Below are 21,432 nucleotides of genomic sequence, written 5' to 3' on the forward strand. Positions count from 1 at the left end.
CAGAATTATTAGGCAAAGGAGTATTTTGATCACATGATACTTTTTCATACATGTTGTCCTACTCCAAGCTGTATAGGCTTGAGAGACAACTACCAATTAAGTAAATCAGGTGATGTGCATCTCTGTAATGAGGAGGGGTGCGGTGTAATGACAACACCCTATATAAGGTGTGCTTAATAGGGAACTTCCTTTCCTTTGGCAAAATGGGTCAGAAGAGAGATTTGATGGGCTCTGAGAAGTCCAAAATTGTGAGATGTCTTACAGAGGGATGCAGCAGTCCTGAAATTGCCAAACTTCAGAAGCGTGATCACCGAACAATCAAGCGTTTCATGGCACACAGCCAACAGGGTTGCAAGAAGCGTGTTGAGCAAAAAAAGGTGTAAAATAACTGCCCATGAATTGAGGAAAATCAAGTGTGAAGCTGCCAAGATGCCATTTGTCACCAGTTTGGCCATATTTCAGAGCTGCAACGTTACTGGAGTATCAAAAAGCACAAGATGTGCCATACTCAGGGACATGGCCAAGGTAAGGAAGGCTGAAAAACAACCACCTTTGAACAAGAAACATAAGATAAAATGTAAAAACTGGGCCAATAAATATCTTAGGGCTGATTTTTGAAAGGTTTTATGGACTGATGAAATGAGAGTGACTCTTGATGGGCCAGATGGATGGGCCAGAGGCTGGATCAGTAAAGGGCAGAGAGCTGCACTCCGACTCAGATGCCAGCAAGGTGGAGGTGGGTAATGGTATGAGCTGGTATCATCAAAGATGAACTTGTGGGACCTTTTCGGGTTGAAGATGGAGTGAAGCTCAACTCCCAGACCTACTGCCAGTTTCTACAACTTCTTCAAGCAGTGGTACAGGAAGAAGTCGGTATCGTTCAGGAAAAACATGATTTTCATGCAGGACAATGCTCCATCACATGCATCCAACTACTCCACAGCGTGGCTGGCCAGTAAAGGTCTAAAAGATGAAAAAATAATGACATGGCTCCCTTGTTCACCTGATCTGAACCCCATAGAGAACCTGTGGTCCCTCATAAAATGTGAGATCTACAGGGAGGGAAAACAGTACACCTCTCTGAACAGTGTCTGGAGGCTGTGGTGGCTGCTGCACGCAATGTTGATTGTAAACAGATCAAGCAACTGACAGAATCTATGGATGGTAGTTTGTTGAGTGTCATCATAAAGAAAGGTGGCTATATTAGTCACTCATTTTTTGGGGTTTTGTTTTTGTATGTCAGAAATGTTTAAATTTTGTGCAGTGTTATTGGTTTACCTGGTGAAAATAAACAAGTGAGATGGGAATATATTTGGTTTTTATTAATTTGCCTAATAATTATGCACAGTAATAGTTACATGCACAAACAGATATCCTCCTAAGATAGTCAAACCTAAAAAAAAAAACCAAAAAAAAACGCTCCAACTTCCAAAAATATTAAGCTTTGATATTTATGAGTCTTTTGGGTGGATTGAGAACATAGTTGTTGATCAATAATAAAAAAAAAAATCCTCTAAAATACAACTTGCCTAACAATTCTGCACACAGTGTATGTCTGTATTAGGGTAGTTTGAGGAAAAAAAAAAAGTTTTTGCGAAAAACATTCATTTATATGCCCAATTAAGTGTATATACATAAATTTCTGGTGAACACGCTGAAAATGCACCGTTCAAAATATGCAAATCAAGTTTGTAAGTTAAGTGTAGAACGGCAAAAAGAGCCATAAATAAGAGGGGGGAGGGTTTCTTACATTTATTAAAAAGCAGCAATAACCTTTCCAACAAGGAGGTGTGAATATGCCATACACACTGCAAGACAAAAGCAGTTAAGGCCCCTCATAAAGGCGGCTTATTGCAGGCTAACACTGGAGTGTGAAGTTTACTTTGCTTGAGGTGGAATTGTTTGAGTCGGCGGTGGGATGAATGCGTGACAGATGCGCGCACACCTGGGAGGGTCAGATATACACCCCTCACAAGGGACTGCTCAAAGCCACGCACCAGAAACAAAGTATACAGCATGCTTACATGACGTTACTTTATGCCACATAAAATGGGAATAGGTGGTGCTATTAGGCTGTAAATGCCCTGCAGTAGGTTCTCCTTCCGCTCTGTGCAACAATGTGGCTTACCATCGTACAGCAGAGGGGCAAGGCGTCCATCAATAGACTGTACAGGTCACAAAACGTTTTACAGTAAAGGCAGGAAGAATATGGAAAATATCCATTGATTTTATTAACAGTCATGTCAGTTGTCAAATAGCATCTTGCTATAATAACACTGCGTAGATGAAGGATTTTTGCCAATATTCTCACAGTACAATCAGTTACATCATCTTCTTTGCCGTACATTGTAACATTATACCCTGTATAGTGGAGGAGTGGCAGGTACGGTTACTGGACGTACCTTCTTTGTGACAGGTGAAACACTGAGGCCAAATCTCTGCGCTCTTTCCTTCAGCTTATCCATGCTTACCTAGATGAAACGACCTATATATTAAGCCGGGTACAATGCAGTGGGGTTTTTTTCAGATAGAAAAGTAATAGAAAAAAGCACTTAGAAATTAAAATCTTCCACATTAATGCGAGTGTAGGTCATGTAGGATTTGTAGTTTTACGTTCCATGGTTTCATCTTCTGAAATGACTAAAGGCCCAGTCACACACAACGACTTACCAGCGATCCCGAAAACGATGCGACCTGATAGGGATCGCAGGTAAGTCGCTGGGAGGTCACAGGTGAGATGTCACACAGTCAGACCTTACCAACGACACAGGAACGATACAGGAACGATACAGGTCGCAGCCACTGTGACCCTGTCACACAGTGTCAAACACAGCAATGGGTCCGCCCAGCAGGACATCGAATTTGAAGAAAATGGCCTGGACCATTCTGCAACGACTAGTGATCTCACAGCAGGGGCCTGATCGCTGGTAGATGTCACACACAACGAGATCGCTAACGGGATCGCTACTGCGTCACAGAAACCGTGCCTCAGCTGCGATCTCGTTATGTGTGACGGTAACTTAACACCAAAATCACTACAAACTTGGGAAATAAAGAATTGGACTCGGCCATGTTACCAGTCGTTACTTCAGATGTGAGAACTAAAGCTTACCATGGTTTTCACTGCAGTGATGTCGCCTAGAAAAAAACAAGGACAAAGTTAGTAACACTGGCAAACAGGAAATAATCCGACAAACTGCTACTAGGGCATGATGCTTATATACGTTTCTTCCTCAGTTATGAGCATGGTACTAAGAGCCTGCGGCAAATCACCCACCTGTCTGCTCCGTAGATGGAAGGCCAAACCTTAATATAGAAGAAGAAAAACAAACATAAGGAAAGTGTTGGTGTGAAAGCAATGCAATAGTAAGGCTGCAGCTTAATATCCGTATGGAAAAATACATTCCAAAAGATAAACTATTTACCGCATGGCCCGGGCAGCCTTCTTACTGTCTGCGCTCGCAGGAACACTGAACCGCTCAGCTCTTTTCTGAAGCTTCTGCAACAGAAATAAAAAAAATAATATTGTAGATTTCAACTTGTATTTATTGGATTATAACCTGAGCATGGCAATAATCTGCCCAACGCCCCAGATAGTGGAAATTACACAATTTACTGAACAACATATAAATTGGATAAAAGAAAAAGAATGACGATGATTAACCATAAAACCGCAAAATATGGAAAGTCATCAGCTCACCCGGAGCTATATGGCTGCACAGCAGCTTTCAGTGCCAGAAATGACACCGGAGAAGGCCGACATCCTAGCTATGGTTAAAACCATTCCAACTTTATTTCTTCAAATTAAAGGCATATAAAAAGATCATAAACCAGTCTATTCACTCATCAACTGTGGCGTTTAGTCAGTGCACTTTTTCTGATACATGCCAGACTTAAAAGGGAATCTGTCACCAAGTTTTTGGCACCTAATCTGAGAGCAGCAGAGTGTAGAGGCAGAGATCCTGATTCCAGCGATGTGTCACTTACTGGGCTGCTTAGTGTAGTCTTGATAAAATCTCTTGGCATGCTGCAAGGTTACAGTTACGCGGGCGTCACACGAGACGAGCTATCGTGCGATGCATCGTCGGGGTCACGGTTTTCGTGACGCACATCCGGCATCACTTGCAACGTCGTTTCGTGTGACACTTCCGAGCGACGCACAATCGCTCACAAATCTTGAGTCGTGTACTCGTCGCTTATTTTTAAAAAATTGTTTATTTTTAATGGCGCCGGTTGTTCATCGTACCCGGGGCAGCACACATCGCTCCGTGTGACACCCTGGGAAAGATGAACACAGCTTACCTGCGTCCTGCGGCTCCCGCTGGCAATGCGGAAGGAAGGTGGTGGGCTGGATGCTTATGTCCCGCTCATCTCCGCCCCTCCGCTTCTATTGGCCGGCCGCTGTGTGACGTCGCTGTTACGCCGAACGTCCCTCCCCCCTTCAGGAAGTGGACGTACGCCGCCCACAGCGAGGTCGCTCAGCAGGTAAGAACGCAGAACGCATGACGGCGGTTTAACGACTTTGTGTGCCACGAGCAACGAATTGCCCGTGACGCACAAACGACAGGGGCGGGTACGATCGCTTGTGCAATCGCACGATAGATCGTACCGTGTGATGCCCGCATTAGAGCAGTCAGACTGTGGAATGCCCTACCACAAGAGGTAGTAATGGCAGATACTATAACAGCTTTTAAAAAAGGACTGGATGATTTCCTCACTACACACAACATTGTCAGTTATAAATGACTTAATGACAAAATGTATAATTGGTGGAGGAAAGTTGAACTAGATGGATCCAAGTCTTTTTCAACCTACGTAACGTAGTCCAGCATATTCATGAGCTCTGTATAACTGCTAGATCTGCAGCAGAGAAAACATAGATTTTATCAAAATGAAAGCAAACCGCTGAGTAACTTACACATCGCTGGAATCAGGGTCTCTGTCTCTACATTATGCTGCTCTCAGATGGAGGAGCAAAAACCTAGTGACAGATTTCTTTTAAAAGGGTTATTCTAATTTTCGAAATCCTATCCCAATGTGTAGTAGTGCAATATTAATATTAGGAAATGTCTACAATTAGAAATGTAGTATAGTTCTCATTAGCCATGTTGATTACCCCATGTGCAGGGCATTGCAATAACGACCATTAGCAACTAGCTGTCAGTATAAAAGTGGTCATAACCATGGATACCTAAGCTGCTGCCCTGCACATGAGGTAAGTGACATCGCAAATTAAGAGAACTATACTACATTTCTAATTGGCGGTATTTTCTATTATTACACCTACTAAAGATTGGGACAGGATCTTGGAAAAGGGAATACCCCTTTAAGGGTCACTTTTTCTTGTGCTACGATTAGGCGTCACGATTACCCCATAACACATGAGTGATGTTGCTACCTGTATACAGTTTGTTGAAGCTTTTAGTCTGATTATAGTTGGCCTGGTTGTAACCATACCTTGGATGCTGGCGTCCACTCCTTCTTGCAGTATTATTTTCTTTAATACCGTTGCCAACTAGAGATTACTGATTGATCACCAATCCTTTTAATCCGACAGAACTAAAATTTGTTCTACTGTATTCAAAAAGATTATATATGGCACCAACTATAATTTTTAAAGTCGGTCTCAACTTCTGGTTTGCACACAAGAGCCCTTCCTGTACCAGCAATGTACATGCACCGGGTGGGCAGACTCACTCATTACAATAGCTATCTTCATGAGCATCACTGGTCATGAGCGGAGACAGGAATCGCTCTCCTGTGTAAGGATCAATGCTGAAGTGCAGCTGCCATGACAGTAGTATGGGTGCGGAAACCAGCGCATCAGTATATCAGTAAGTGCCATTACATAAGGTTTCAAAGCCTATGTTTGCCCCACTGGAAAACACCTTTAAGGCCGGTTTCATACATTCAGCTTTTCGCCGGTTTGACGGATGCGGTGCACGCTAGTACAGTATGATACAGTACAGTGGCTGCGCCGCAACTTCCAGGTCACGTGACCAGCGCTTGCTGCGCTGCCAGTGTACTGTATACACTTTACTGGCGTGCGCAGCATCCACCAAAGTGGCCTAAATGTGATCTTTTTTTAACCAAAAAAAAAGTCTAAAACAAGAGAAGCTAGTGACCCACTGTCATGGACTCCAAACACAGAGCAACTAATATAAAATTGCTGGATGTATCCGGAGTATATTAATCATTACAGAAGAACACAAGAATATACAAGTGATAAGTTAGAATGTGAGAAATGTTAATCTCCAGTTTAGGATTATATTGAATATTACTTACATCAGCCTGAGAAACTGAACTAGTAATTTTCACAACCTTCTTCTCAGTTTCTATTCTGTGAAGAAAAATATTAAAATAAATAAAGTCCATTACCATTTACAGATCACGATTTTTACGTCAGTACGAGATTTACGAAAATGACCAGAAATACAAGTGCAGTATTTCCTAAGGAAGCCATTACCATAAGACATGACGGAGGATGCAGACTGTACATATACATCGTACTGACATTAATCATCCAAATATTTATCGCATACGTTAATGTCCTAAATTTCTGAGAAAAGTAAACATTCCTGTTTCCTGCTTATCTGATCTATCCGCTCTTAATATACTGGGACTATATACACATTACTTATGTACATACATGGATGTAATAATGACCATTCTCTTAAGGAATACAACCATGGATTATTCATTTTCCAGGCCGGGGTGCAGTGATAGCATTTAGATTGCACCTGTTATTTAGAAATGGAAGGTGGTGATCTGATCTTTGTGGCTGACATCGCTTTCCTTTTTTCCTCTAGTTTTGATAGATAAGTGGCATGGTTTCCCAGAGGAAACTTGTATAATGGGCAATAACCCTATTTATAGTCCAAGGGATGATCGTTTTTCCTTCTAGGAAGTTCCCAGGCTTAAAAGGGAAAAGAAAGTCAAGTGGTGTCAGCCCTTAAAAAAAAGAACCTTCTCCCATAAAGTGTGGATCTTAAGGGCCCCATAAAGACAGAGGTGCTCGCTCAGGGGGGAACGATGCAATGCTTTTGTTCCCAAATCCTGGAAGAGGTTTTCCCATGGGGCAGTAAAAGGTTTAACAGCTTTCACAGGAAGCACAGTGGGGTCAGAGGACAGGACGTGCTATTCCACACGCCCCAGAGAAGTCAATACTTGCTGTATGTTTTAGGGCTCATCAAAAGGCGTAAACATGCAATTTTCTTTATGTCCCTGGTTTAGGCAATGTAACATTAGGCCACTCCAAACAACTTGGCAATGAGACCACCATGTATGTCCTTTTTAAGACCTGCTGATAGAGAAAGACGAGTTGTCCGTCGCCTTCTGAGCTCAATATCACCTGCAGAAAGCTGGAAGTATTATTGCCTATAGGAAACTATGCCAGAGAATGAAAGCAGCAGTAACGTTATTTATACCACAGCTCCCATCACTCCTCCATAAAGATTAGCATCTGCAAAATCTAAAAACGTAATTAACATTCTCAATATATACTAAAACATGATGTTTTTAATTATTTTCCAACATTAACCTGGTGGAAATAATAAAAAAAATAAACAAGCCAGAAAGACCCCGATTACTAAGTGACGCTGGTTAGCTGTCAGGAAAGCATCGCGGCATTACTGTGATGGACAAGATAAATGCTAAACTTAAGGTACCGTCACATATAACGAGATCGCTAGCGAGATCGCAGCTGAGTCACGGTTTCTGTGACGCAGTAGCGATCCCGTTAGCGATCTCGTTATGTGTGACATCTACCAGCGATCAGGCCCCTGCTGTGAGATCGCTAGTCGTTGCTGAATGGTCCAGGCCATTTTCCTCAAAGGTGATGTCCTGCTGGGCAGGACACATCGCTGTGTTTGACACTGTGTGACAGGGTCACAGTGACTGCGGAGATCGTTATACAGGTCGCTACTGCGACCTGTATTCTTCCTGCATCGCTGGTAAGGTTCTGTGTGACATCTCACCTGCGACCTCCCAGTGACTTACCTGCAATCCCCATCAGGTCGCATCGTTGTCGGGATCGCTGGTAAGTCGTTGTGTGTGACTGGGCCTTTACAAAGCAGTAACGTTTTATCTTTCCATAGAAGCAAATCGTACATGAGACGGTGGGGACAGAGATGCTTCATCTCGCCCCCTGGGAGGATAGGGACACGACTGATGATGTAGAGACCTAAGGTCATTGGTGAAAAGCAACAATTTACACAGAACTTTTGCCTACTCCAAATAAGTCTGCTCTGGAGAAGATCAACAACCACATGATATATAAACTTCTCCTATTTTTGGGGCTTTTAGCATTCCTATTTGGGCTGTTATTTCAGATCATTCTCTATTCCAGGCATATTATCTGTACACATAGTCCCAGCTTATCTACCATCTGAAGGGCTGACAGAAAGAACATACAGCTGAAGAGGTAGAGGACGGCTCAATACAGAGCGTGAGCATACACTGCCATCTGCTGGAGGTCGGGAAGAATTGTAAGAGCAGTCCTCAGCAGTCACAGTAACTTGTGCATAAATCTAGTGCTCTGATATTACTAAGTTACAACCTCTCATTTTATATAATAAAACATTTCATCTCAAACAAGAAGAAAAAAAAAATAAATAAAATGAACCCAATTACAGCAGGAAGGAAAGCATGTCACAGGTGTAGTCATAGCAACCAGAGTAAAGCTACATGTTCTGCATACAAAGAACTGCTGTACAAAAATTGTGCTATACACCTCATTTCTAAGGGTCATGATTTATTTTCCAATGAATGAGCGTTATTCATAAAACGGTGCCGCGTACACGATTCGTTGTGTAAATGTTATTTTGGTAAGGTAGAAAGATAAATCTTTCTAGCGATCGCTTTTAAAGTTTTTCTCACATAGGAGCACGACATTTATGGAAGTAAAAGGTAGTCAGGCAATCGCTCACCTAATCTAAACAAATACATGTAAGGCTGCTTTCACACTACGTTTTTTTAACATGCGTCATGAACGTTTTTTTAACGCAAAAACGGATCCAGTGCAAATGCGTTTTCATTTCAATGCATTTGCAATGGACTCGCGTCAACATGCGTTCACCTGCGTTTGCGTGCGTTATAGTGAGGATCCAGCGAGTTGCAGTTTTTTAACTTTTTTCAATAACGCTAATTGTAGCGTTTTTGAGCTGCGTCCAAATACTGTTTTTCACTGGATCCTGACTATACTGCACGCAAACGTATGTGAACGCTGGCATGCTGATAGACAGGATCCTGCTTGCTCTACTGAGCATGCCCAGAAACCAGCCTGGCGTGATCAGTCCCTCTCTCCCTCTCCCTCTCTCTCCCCCGCCTGAGAGCAGCGGACGCTCGTAACCAAGGTAAATATCGGGTAATCAAGCAAAGTGCTTCGCTTAGTTACCCGATGTTTACCTTGGTTACGTGTGCAGGGAGCAGGCAGCCCGGCTCCTAGCAGGTGCGGACGCTCGTAATCAAGGTAAATATTGGGTATCCAAGCAAAGCACTTCGCTTAGTTACCTGATGTTTACCTTGGTTACCAGCATCCGCAGCTGTCAGATGCCGGCTCCCAGTCTATCACGTTCAGTTCCCCTCACTCCCGATCACATGACTTCAATGCCCACCCATAAACTTCAAGTGACAGGATCCTGCAAAATAACATACGTTTTTATTTGTAAAAACAGGATCCACTTTTACAGCAAAAAAACGTTCATGGCACATGTTAAAAAAACGTAGTGTGAAAGCAGCCTAAGACTATGGGAATTGCTTAAGTAGCAATTGCTGAATACAGTTGTGTGTTCTCAATTAGCAAGAGTAGCTGAATGCTGGGAGGTTTACGCCACTATTCTTTGTAATGGGGGAAAAGAATAACTGTGGACAGCAGTGTATAGTAGAAACTTTTTATTGTACTTAAAGTGTACCTGCAAGGCAAACTTCCCGACCTGACCCTGTGGCGCCACTGAGGCTTCCGTCGCCACAGAGGTACTGCACCTCAGCCAGAGGTGTGGTATCCCATCCTGGGTAGGAAGGGGGTCATCTACCGGCTCACAGATAAAACTTGCACACACCAATAGTTAGGTCACACACCGGGTCAGGGTTTAAGGCAGGTACTCCATTAATGCTGAGAAGCAGAGACCAGTATATCTGGTCATGGAGCCTTAAAGGGAACCTGTCATCAGAAATTTAGCTTGAAACCTAAAAGTTTCCCCCTCTGCAGCTCCTGGGCTGCATTCTAGCAAGGTTCCTGTACTTTTTGTGGCCACTTTTAAACCAAATTAAATACTTTATAAACTTGTACCTTTTGCTATGTAAATTTTGTAAATCGTTCATGGGGGCGGGCTCTCTGCTGACCGTTGCTGTTCCTCCAGCACATTGACGCCGTCCCCCCCACGCTCCATTTCATCCATCAGGACGCCGCCCACTGCGCCCGAGGTGCCGCCCACGCCAGGATCGCTGGTGACGTGTGTCACAAGCACGAGATTATGGGCGGCGCTGTGATTGCATCGCAAGTGCCCGCCCAAAATCTCGTGGACGCGCTTTCCCCCACTGCCTCCAGCGTTCTGCGCAAGCTCTCGCCGGCCAAATAACCTGACGTCACCTCCTTCCCATCTTACCCTGCAGCAGGGCAAGATGGGAAAGAGGTGACGTCGGGTCATCTGACCAGCAAGCGCTTGCGCAGAACGCTGGAGGAAGAGGGGAAAGTGCGGTCACGAGGTTATGGGCGGCACTTGCTGATGACACTCACAGCGCCGCCCATAACCTCGTGCCTGCGCCAAACGTCACCAGCGGTCACACGTGCACACAGTGCACAGCGCATGCGCGGGGGCACGGGCGCCCAGGGCGGCGTCCTGAGATATGAAATTCAGCGTTGGGGGGCGGCGTAAATCTGCTGGAGGAACAGCAACACTCAGCAGAGAGCCCGCCCCCATGAACGATTTACGAAATATACATAGCAAAAGGTACAAGTTTATAAAGTATTTAATTTGGTTTAAAAGGGGCCACAAAAAGTACAGGAACCTTGCTAGAATGCAGCCCAGGAGCTGCAGAGGTGGAAACTTTTAGGTTTAAAGCAAAATTTCTGATGACAGGTTCCCTTTAAGTCCCATTCACTGTCCTGGGGGGGTGGAGCCTGGCAGACGGAGTGTGGGAGGAGTTAGTGGAGTAGTGAGGTAGTTTGAGAACCGGTTAAAACCAGCCAGGTCTGGTCTGAGTGCGTTTTTCAGTCAGAGAGAAAAGTGACAGTTGACAGTGGAGAGGGGTCCAGTCCAGTGAGGAGTTGAGAGGGAGAAGGAGTCCAGTCAGAAGTAAGACCCTGGGGGTCCTGCTAGGCCCAGGTGACACCGAGAGAAGGGGTTCCAAAGTACCACGGATGTGCGAGAGGTCTCCGAGGGCTTGTTCCACCAGAAACACCGGGATGGAGGAATCTGGCTGAAATAACGGGGACAGTCCCCAGGCTAAAGGAAGAAAGATTTTTTTTGGCAATCCAATCCGATGGCCCGGGTGATTGCTGTAGGCACCTGAGACCACAACCTGCCACCCATCCTCTGCAAGGGAGGCTTAAAAAGGACCATGGTCAGCCACCTTTTAGTCAGGGCTCAATGGCAGAGGTGCAGGACAGTTCAGCGAAGGTCAGCGCTAAGAGACGGCCAGGAAAGGAACATTGAGGGGTGCGACGATACGGACCCTTGACCTGCTCAGAAGCGGTGGAGGCCCACAACAGTGAATCCTGGCACACCACAGGGAAACCGGTCAGCTGCAGTATTAGAACCGACTGGGAGTAAAACATCTTGACTGCAAAGCCTCGTGTCGTCTGCTTCTTCCTGCGCCCCATCCATTTCCATCATAGACTTACCTAACGGTTGCCCCAGGGTTACCCGCTCCATCTGTGGGGAGCAAGAAACGCCTCAGCTGCCACAACACCAGCCCCGGGAGTCCCGCCAAGCAGCCGCGGCCTCATAGCCGCAAAATACCACAGGTGAGGTCACCAATTTTACCTAATATTAACTACAACTCCCATCATCATCTCCCCTTTATTATTAAAAGACACCGCCAGGGTCACGGAGCCGGACCCCCGCCACCGCTGACATCCCCGGACTAGTCCGGCCCGCTGTATCCCTAAGGCCCTGGGGCGGGCGTGTCAGCTCCACTGAGCAAGGAGAGATGTGACTGCACAATGCGCAGGACCATTGCTGAAGAGTCATATGCCGGCAATTATTGTATGGGGGTCCTCTTATGATTAATAAGGCCAGAGCATAACAATATGCTTGGCAAGTCAGCAGATTCAACCGCCGCGTTCACATTTGTATTTCACGCTGCTACATGCAGAAGGAATATTTATAGGCCCATACACAAGTCTTGTACATAACACTATTGCAGATTTTAATGCTGGAACTAGTGTGCTGTATGGGCCTCGGTGTGATGTCCCTTAATAGAATTATTAGTGACAGGAAGTATTTAAAAAAAAAAAAAAAAAGTCTGCGTCCAGGATGGCAATTTTATGTCACACAAATACTTCCATCAGTGTAAATGGCACTATAAAGTCGGCCAAACCAGCCAAGATTGATGGGTTCGGTGGACAGTCTATTGTGTATGGGAGACCCGGACAATTCAAGTCAAACTCTGCACTGCTATTCCAATGGCAGCTGCCAGCCAATCCTAGGTCAGCAGCTGACGTCATAAACTGCCACTGGAATAGCTGTGCAGAGCTTGACTCTTTAAAACATTCATCTTAAATAAAGGGCTGATGGCACCGGCCACGATCGTCACAGGGTCAATGTGCCTGCACGCCGCAAGAAGCAGCCCGAGGGGCAGCATGCAAACTATCGAGTTCAATCTATAGCCTATCATATTGATCCAGAGGAAGACAAAAACCCCATTGGCAGACAAAAAGCTCCATATTAAGGGAAAATTCCTTCCTATCTCCACATAGGGCAGTCAGACTAGTTCCCTGGATCAACGCACAAACACAGGATCTAGTGCACATAACTGGTAATATATTTTGTAAGAAGGTTCTGACGGCTGAGGTCCAACAGTCACCAACAACTCATCTATTACTAACAGCTTGTTACGGTGGAGCAATCTATCTAAAGAGGACCTGTCTCAAGGTCAAAAGTGATGAGTTTTTGCACATATGTCCGCTCCTTCATATTGTTTTATATGTTAATTTTTTTCAAATCTGCCATAAGGTTCCAGAGACATGGGGCTGATTTGTGCTAATATGTAAAGCCTTTACTGAGGGGTCGCGCCTCACAGGAGACCTTAGGGGCATGCCTTTAGACTACGCTGCACACCATGTTTTTCCAAAAATAAGGCACCGTCTTATATTTTTTTTGCCCCCCCCAAAAAGCACTAGGGCTTGTTTTTGGAGGAGGTCTTATTCTTGGAGAAACACTGTTGGGGGTAAGTTTACCCCCCAAAAAAGCAGACCCCCCACTTCCCAGGAGACTCATACTCACCAGACCCAGACGTCTGCGTGGCTCCCAGGTCCTCCCTGTGATCTCCGGTGGGTGCTGCACGCCGTTCTCCCCTGCTGCTAGCTGACACACACAGCCCAATCGCAGACGCACACAGCCCGATCGCAGACGCACACAGCCCGATCGCAGACGCACACAGCCCGATCGCAGACGCACACAGCCCGATCGCAGACGCACACAGCCCGATCGCAGACGCACACAGCCCGATCGCAGACGCACACAGCCCGATCGCACACATCACCTCACATCCAGTGCTTACGGCCGCAGGGAATGATGAGAGCAAGTCACGTGTCCCGCCGCAGGTCCTGTTCGTTGCGCTCCACTGCACTGCCTCTCAGGATTCTGCCGGCGAGAAGAGATCGGTGTCGCTGGATGAGGTGAGTGTGTATGCGATCTGATGTGTGTGCAATCCGATGTTTGTGTGCGTGATTTGATGTTTGTGTGTGATCCGATGTTTGTGTGTGATCTGGTGTGTGTGTGTGTGTGTGTGTGTGTGTGAGTGAGTGAGTGAGATATGTGTGTGTGTGTGTGTGTGTGTGTGTGTGTGTGTGAGATCTGATGAGTGCAGGTGTGTGTGATCACTACAGGTCCTGCCGCTCCTCATCGGGTGAGTGTAATTGCCGGATGCCGCTGTCTATAATGAAGTGTCCTGCAGTATTTATAACCTTTTATAGGTGTACGGACACGTCATTATTGATCCGGGACTAGGGCTTATTTTCAGGGGAGGACTTATATTTAAGCCTTGCTCCGAAAATGATGAAAATCCCTGCTAGGGGTTATTTTTGGGGGAGGGCTTATTTTTGGAAAAACACGGTAGTTATCGGGCTAGTATTGCCCCCTTAGAAAAGGCCATAAGAATAGCTCTCAATGAAATAGCCAATATCTCAGCAATTGTAGGGGAAATTTAAATAAATTAAAAAAAAAAAAATGGCAATTTCAGGGGATCTGCGGTAGTATATTAACCTCTTCACGACCGGCTGATTTTTCGCTTTCCTTTTTTTCGCCATTCCTTTTCCGAGAAACTTAACTTTTTTATTTTTCAGTCTATATGGTCATGTGAGGGCTCATTTTTTGCGGAACGAGCTGTACTTTTAAATGATATTATAAGTTTCACCATATAGTGTACTGGAAAACGGCAAAAAGAAGGGAATTTTGTTTACTTACCGTAAATTCCTTTTCTTCTAGCTCCAATTGGGAGACCCAGACAATTGGGTGTATAGCTACTGCCTCCGGAGGCCGCACAAAGTACTACACTTAAAAGTGTAAGGCCCCTCCCCTTCTGGCTATACACCCCCCCGTGGGAGCATGGGTCCCTCAGTTTTAGTGCAAAAGCAAGAAGGAGGAAAGCCAATAACTGTTTCAAAAACAAATTCAATCCGATAAACAATATCGGAGAACGTAACTTATCAACATGAACAACATGTGCACCCGAAAAACAAATACCCTAAGAAAAAACAGGGCGGGTGCTGGGTCTCCCAATTGGAGCTAGAAGAAAAGGAATTTACGGTAAGTAAACAAAATTCCCTTCTTCTTTTTCGCTCCTAATTGGGAGACCCAGACAATTGGGACGTCCAAAAGCAGTCCCTGGGTGGGGAAAAGAATACCTCGTGATCGGGCTGTCAGGCAGCCCTTTCTTACAGGTGGGCCACCGCCGCCTGCAGGACTTGTCTACCTAGGCTGGCATCCGCCGAAGCGTAGGTATGCACCTGATAATGCTTGGTAAAAGTGTGCAGACTCGACCAGGTAGCCGCCTGGCACACCTGCTGAGCCGTAGCCTGATGCCGTAATGCCCAGGACGCACCCACGGCTCTGGTAGAATGGGCCTTCAGTCCAGAAGGAGTCGGAAGCCCAGCAGAACGGTAGGCGTGAAGAATTGGTTCCTTGATCCACCGCGCAAGGGTGGATTTGGAAGCTTGCGACCCTTTATGCTGACCAGCGACCAGGATAAAGAGTGCATCCGAACGGCGCAGAGGCGCCGTGCGGGAAATGTAGATCCTGAGTGCTCTCACCAGGTCCAACAGATGCAAACCCTTTTCAAATTGGTGAACTGGATGCGGACACAAAGATGGTAAAGTGATATCCTGATTGAGATGAAAGGAAGATACCACCTTGGGAAGAAACTCTGGAATTGGACACAGTACTACCTTGTCTTGGTGAAACACCAGGAAGGGAGATTTGCAAGATAACGCCGCCAGCTCTGACACTCTCCGAAGAGACGTGACCGCCACCAGAAAAGCCACTTTCTGTGAAAGCCGAGAAAAGGAAATCTCCTTCATAGGCTCGAAAGGTGGCTTCTGGAGAGCAATTAGAACCTTGTTCAGATCCCAGGGTTCCAATGGCCGCTTGTAAGGGGGAACGATATGACAAACCCCTTGCAGGAACGTGCGTACCTTAGGAAGTCGCGCCAGGCGCTTCTGAAAGAATACGGATAGCGCAGAGACTTGTCCTTTAAGGGAGCTAAGCGACAAACCTTTTTCCAACCCAGACTGCAGGAAGGAAAGAAAAATAGGCAATGCAAATGGCCAGGGAGAAACTCCCTGAGCGGAGCACCAAGATGAGAATATCTTCCACGTTCTGTGGTAGATCTTGGCGGAGGATGGTTTCCTAGCCTGTCTCATGGTGGCAACAACATCATGAGATAAACCTGAGGTCCCTAGGATCCAGGACTCAATGGCCACACAGTCAGGTTCAGGGCCGCAGAATTCAGATGGAAAAACGGCCCTTGAGACAGCAAGTCTGGACGGCCTGGTAGCGCCCACGGTTGTCCTACCGTAAGATGCCACAGATCCGGGTACCACGACCTCCTTGGCCAGTCTGGAGCGACGAGAATGGCGCAACGGCAGTCGGACCTGATTTTGCGGAGCACTCTGGGCAACAATGCCAGAGGTGGAAACACATAAGGTAGTCGGAACTGCGACCAATCCTGAACTAAGGCGTCTGCCGCCAGAGCTCGGTGATCGTGAGACCGTGCCATGAAAACCGGGACCTTGTTGTTGTGCCGTGACGCCATCAGGTCGACGTCCGGCATCCCCCAGCGGCGACAGATCTCCTGAAACACGTCCAGGTGAAGGGACCATTCCCCTGCGTCCATGCCCTGGCGACTGAGAAAGTCTGCTTCCCAGTTTTCCACGCCTGGGATGTGAACTGCGGATATGGTGGATGCTGTGTTTTTCACCCACGTCAGAATCCGCCGGACTTCTTGAAAGGCTTGCCGACTGCGTGTTCCCCCTTGGTGGTTGATGTACGCCACCGCTGTGGAATTGTCCGACTGAATCCGGATCTGCTTGCCCTCCAGCCACTGTTGGAAGGCTCGCAGAGCAAGATAGACTGCTCTGATTTCCAGAACATTGATCTGAAGGGTGGACTCTCTCTGAGTCCACGTACCCTGAGCCCTGTGGTGAAGAAACACTGCTCCCCACCCTGATAGGCTCGCATCTGTCGTGACCACCGCCCAGGATGGGGGTAGGAACGACTTTCCTTTTGACAATGAGGTGGGAAGAAGCCACCATCGGAGAGAGTCCTTGGCTGCCTGAGAGAGGGAGACATCCCTGTCGAGGGACGTCGACTTCCCGTCCCATTGGCGGAGAATGTCCCATTGTAGAGGGCGCAGATGAAACTGCGCGAAAGGGACTGCTTCCATTGCTGCCACCATCTTCCCTAGGAAATGCATGAGGCGCCTCAAGGAGTGGGACTGGTTCTGCAGGAGAGATTGCACCCCTGTCTGCAGAGAGCACTGCTTGTCCAGTGGAAGCTTCACTATCGCTGAGAGAGTATGAAACTCCATGCCAAGATATGTTAGTGATTGGGTCGGGGTTAGATTTGACTTTGAAAAGTTGATAATCCACCCGAAACTCTGGAGAGTCTTCAGTGCCACGTCCAGACTGTGTTGGCATGCCTCTTGAGAGGGTGCCTTTATAAGTAGATCGTCCAAATACGGGATCACGGAGGGACCCTGCGAGTGCAGGACAGCTACTACTGCTGCCATGACCTTGGTGAAGACCCGAGGGGCTGTTGCCAGCCCGAAAGGTAACGCTACGAACTGCAGGTGTTCGCTTTCTATAACGAAGCGTAGAAAACGCTGATGCTCTGGCGCAATCGGCACGTGAAGATAAGCATCTTTGATGTCTATTGATGCTAAGAAATCTCCTTGAGACATTGAGGCTATGACGGAGCGTAGAGATTCCATCCGGAACCTCCTGGTTTTTACGTGTTTGTTGAACAACTTTAGATCCAGGACGGGCCGAAAGGACCCGTCCTTCTTTGGCACCACAAACAGATTGGAGTAAAAACCGTGACCTTGTTCCTGAAGAGGAACGGAAGTCACCACTCCTTCCGCCTTTAGAGCGGCCACCGCCTGCAGCAGAGCATCGGCTCGGTCGGGCGGTGGGGAAGTTCTGAAGAAACGAGTTGGAGGACGAGAGCTGAACTCTATCCTGTACCCGTGAGACAGAATGTCCCTCCCCCAACGGTCTTTGACCTGTGACAGCCAAATGTCGCCAAAGCGGGAGAGCCTGCCACCGACCGAGGATGCGGAGAGAGGAGGCTGAAAGTCATGAGGAAGCCGTCTTGGTAACGGTTCTTCCTGCTGTCTTTTTTGGGCGTGACTGAGTCCGCCAAGAATCTGAGCCTCTCTGATCCTTTTGAGTCCTTTTGGACGAGGAGAATTGGGACCTGCCTGAGCCTCGAAAGGACCGAAAACCAGACTGACCCCTCCTTTGTTGGGGCTTGTTTTGTCTGTGTTGAGGTAAGGATGAGTCCTTACCCTTGGAGTGTTTAATGATTTCATCCAAACGCTCCCCAACCAATCGGTCACGAGAAAAAGGCAAACTGGTTAAGCACTTCTTGGAAGCAGAATCTGCCTTCCATTCTCTCAACCACAGGGCTCTGCGCAAAACCACGGAGTTGGCTGACGCCACCGCCGTACGGCTCGTAGAGTCCAGGACAGCATTAATCACGTAAGACGCGAATGCAGACATTTGAGAGGTCAATGGTGCCACCTGCGGGGCAGATGTACGTGTGACCGAGTCGACTTGTATAAGCCCAGCTGAAATGGCTTGGAGTGCCCATACGGCTGCAAAAGCTGGCGCCAACGACGCTCCAATAGCTTCATAGATGGATTTCAGCCAGAGCTCCATCTGCCTGTCAGTGGCATCTTTAAGTGCCGCTCCATCTTCTACTGCAACTAAAGATCTAGCTGCAAGCCTGGAGATTGGAGGGTCCACCTTGGGACACTGGGTCCAACCCTTGACCACGTCAGGGGGAAAAGGATAGCGTGTATCTTTAAGCCGTTTAGAAAACCGCTTCTCAGGATAAGCGTGGTGTTTCTGGATTGCATCTCTAAAGTCAGAGTGGTCCAGAAAAGTGCTTAATTTACGCTTGGGATATCTGAAATGGAATTTCTCCTGCTGTGAAGCTGCCTCCTCCGCAGGAGGAGCTGGCGGGGAAATATCTAACATCCTATTGATGGACGCTATAAGATCATTCACTATGGCGTCACCATCCGGTGTATCCAGATTGAGAGCGGTCCCAGGATCAGAATCTTGATCAGTTACATCCGCCTCATCACCCATAGATTCGTCCCGCTGGGATCCTGACCAGTGAGACGAAGTTGAGGGCCCCTCATAACGAGCCCGCTTAGGTTGTCTGGGACTGTTGTCTGAGTCAGAATCGTCACCCTGGGGTGCATGTGACACCCCCGGAGCTTGGAAGTGTTCCAGCTGAGGGGGACCAGGGAGCAATGATGCCACAGTGTCCATGGTCTGAGTTACTGGTCTAGACTGCAATGTTTCAAGAATCTTTGACATGGTCATAGACAATCTGTCAGCAAAAGCTGCAAACTCCGTTCCTGTCACCTGGACAGCATTCACAGGTGGTACACTCTGGGTCACGTCCAGCAGAGGCCCCGGCTGTGCAAGTTGCACAGGGGCCGAGCACTGCACACAATGGGGGTCAGTGGAACCTGCCGGTAGAGCAGCCCCACATGCGGTACAGGCAGCATATAATGTCTGTGCCTTGGCACCCTTGCGTTTTGCGGACGACATGCTGTTGCCTCCTTGTAATCTAGGAGGGTATATAGCCGAGAATCACCAGCGACCGTACAGTACAAAGTATTTGCAAACACAAAATACTCAGTATACAAACGGCACAAGTGGGGGTGAGCCCTTGAGGGCTGCTTACCGCCCGCTGAACAGCGGGTATGAGGCCGTAGAATCCCGTGTCTGGGTCTCCCCGTCTCCCCTCTGCAGCTCAGCGTGCAGGCAGGAATGGCTGCCGGCGTTCTGTGAAGAGGGGCGGACCGTGGGCGTGCCACAAACAAAGTGCGGGAAACTGCGTCCTACTGTGCCTGGTGTGAGGGCTGGAGTATGTAAAAAAGACTCCAGCCCTCAGCGCTGATGCTCTGTACAGCGTCCCGCCCTCCTCCTGACTGGCAGGTGCGGAGGCGGGAACGAACGAACTAGGCCGCAAAAGCCGGGGACTGTAGTAATAAGCGCGGCCGTGATATATGCACGGTCAGCGCGGAAGTCCCCGGCGCACCACAAGTCCCAGCCGCGTCGCAGTCCCAGCGGCCGGCGCGACCGTTCTCCCTGAGTCTACCCACTCAGCTAAGCTGAAGTGAGGAAATGGCACAAGCGCAGCAGCGCTGTTGTCCCCGGCGCACTAACACACCCAGCAATGCTGCGGTGTGCGCGCGTATGCACGGGGACACAGAGTACCTTGACGGAGCAGGGCCATGTCCCTGACGATACTCAGCTCCATATCCAGCGGCTTCTCCAGGGGCTGCGGATGGAGCACGGTCTCAGTGCCTGGAGACCGGTAAAATCCCACTTCGCCCAGAGCCCTAATGGGGATGGGGAAGGAATCAGCATGTGGGCTCCAGCCTCCGTACCCGCAATGGGTACCTCAACCTTAACAAGCACCACCGACAGAAAGTGGGGTGAGAAGGGAGCATGCTGGGGGCCCTGTATGGGCCCTCTTTTCTTCCATCCGACATAGTCAGCAGCTGCTGCTGACTAAATAGTGGAGCTATGCGTGCGTGTCTGACCTCCTTCGCACAAAGCAAAAACTGAGGGACCCGTGCTCCCACGGGGGGGTGTATAGCCAGAAGGGGAGGGGCCTTACACTTTTAAGTGTAGTACTTTGTGCGGCCTCCGGAGGCAGTAGCTATACAGCCAATTGTCTGGGTCTCCCAATTAGGAGCGAAAAAGAAATTCCAAATGCAGAAAAATTGCAAAAAGTGTGATAGCACTATTGTTTTTGAGATATTTTATTCACTGTGTTTACTATATGCGTGGGTGTGATGTGTGGGTGTGCTGCCTCAGGTAAGCAGGGCTGTGGAGTCGGTAAGCCAAACCTTCGACTCCGACTCTGACTCCGACTCCTACATATATTGCTTATAGTTAGGTGAAAAGAAGGGAATTTTGTTTACTTACCGTAAATTCCTTTTCTTCTAGCTCTAATTGGGAGACCCAGACAATTGGGTGTATAGGCTATGCCTCCGGAGGCCGCACAAAGTATTACACTCAAAAGTGTTAAGCCCCTCCCCTTCTGCCTATACACCCCCCGTGCTCCCACGGGCTCCTCAGTTTTGGTGCAAAAGCAAGAAGGAGGAAAAAGAATTATAAACTGGTTTAAAGTAACTTCAATCCGAAGGAATATCGGAGAACTGAAACCATTCAACATGAACAACATGTGTGCACAAAAAAACAGGGGCGGGTGCTGGGTCTCCCAATTAGAGCTAGAAGAAAAGGAATTTACGGTAAGTAAACAAAATTCCCTTCTTCTTTGTCGCTCTATTGGGAGACCCAGACAATTGGGACGTCCAAAAGCAGTCCCTGGGTGGGTAAAATAATACCTCGTAAGAGAGCCGTAAAACGGCCCTTTCCTACAGGTGGGCAACCGCCGCCTGAAGGACTCGTCTACCTAGGCTGGCATCCGCCGAAGCATAGGTATGCACCTGATAGTGTTTCGT

The 21,432-nt window shown here is 47.6% G+C and overlaps 1 protein-coding gene across 1 annotated transcript in view; it reads right to left on the reverse strand.

The window, feature by feature from the left end:
* Positions 1 to 21,432, reverse strand: part of SARNP (SAP domain containing ribonucleoprotein) — a 201,772-nt gene that overhangs the window by 61,501 nt on the left and 118,839 nt on the right. Inside the window, exons 5-9 of the mRNA XM_075337002.1 lie at positions 6,286 to 6,340; positions 3,426 to 3,499; positions 3,278 to 3,306; positions 3,113 to 3,138; positions 2,403 to 2,471 (exon numbers count right to left, since the gene is read on the reverse strand). Coding sequence (XP_075193117.1) covers positions 2,403 to 2,471; positions 3,113 to 3,138; positions 3,278 to 3,306; positions 3,426 to 3,499; positions 6,286 to 6,340 — 253 coding nt within the window. The remainder of the gene's footprint in view (positions 1 to 2,402; positions 2,472 to 3,112; positions 3,139 to 3,277; positions 3,307 to 3,425; positions 3,500 to 6,285; positions 6,341 to 21,432) is intronic.

The sequence above is a fragment of the Anomaloglossus baeobatrachus genome, chromosome 2 (genome assembly GCF_048569485.1).
Source record: "Anomaloglossus baeobatrachus isolate aAnoBae1 chromosome 2, aAnoBae1.hap1, whole genome shotgun sequence".
NCBI lineage: Eukaryota > Metazoa > Chordata > Amphibia > Anura > Aromobatidae > Anomaloglossus > Anomaloglossus baeobatrachus.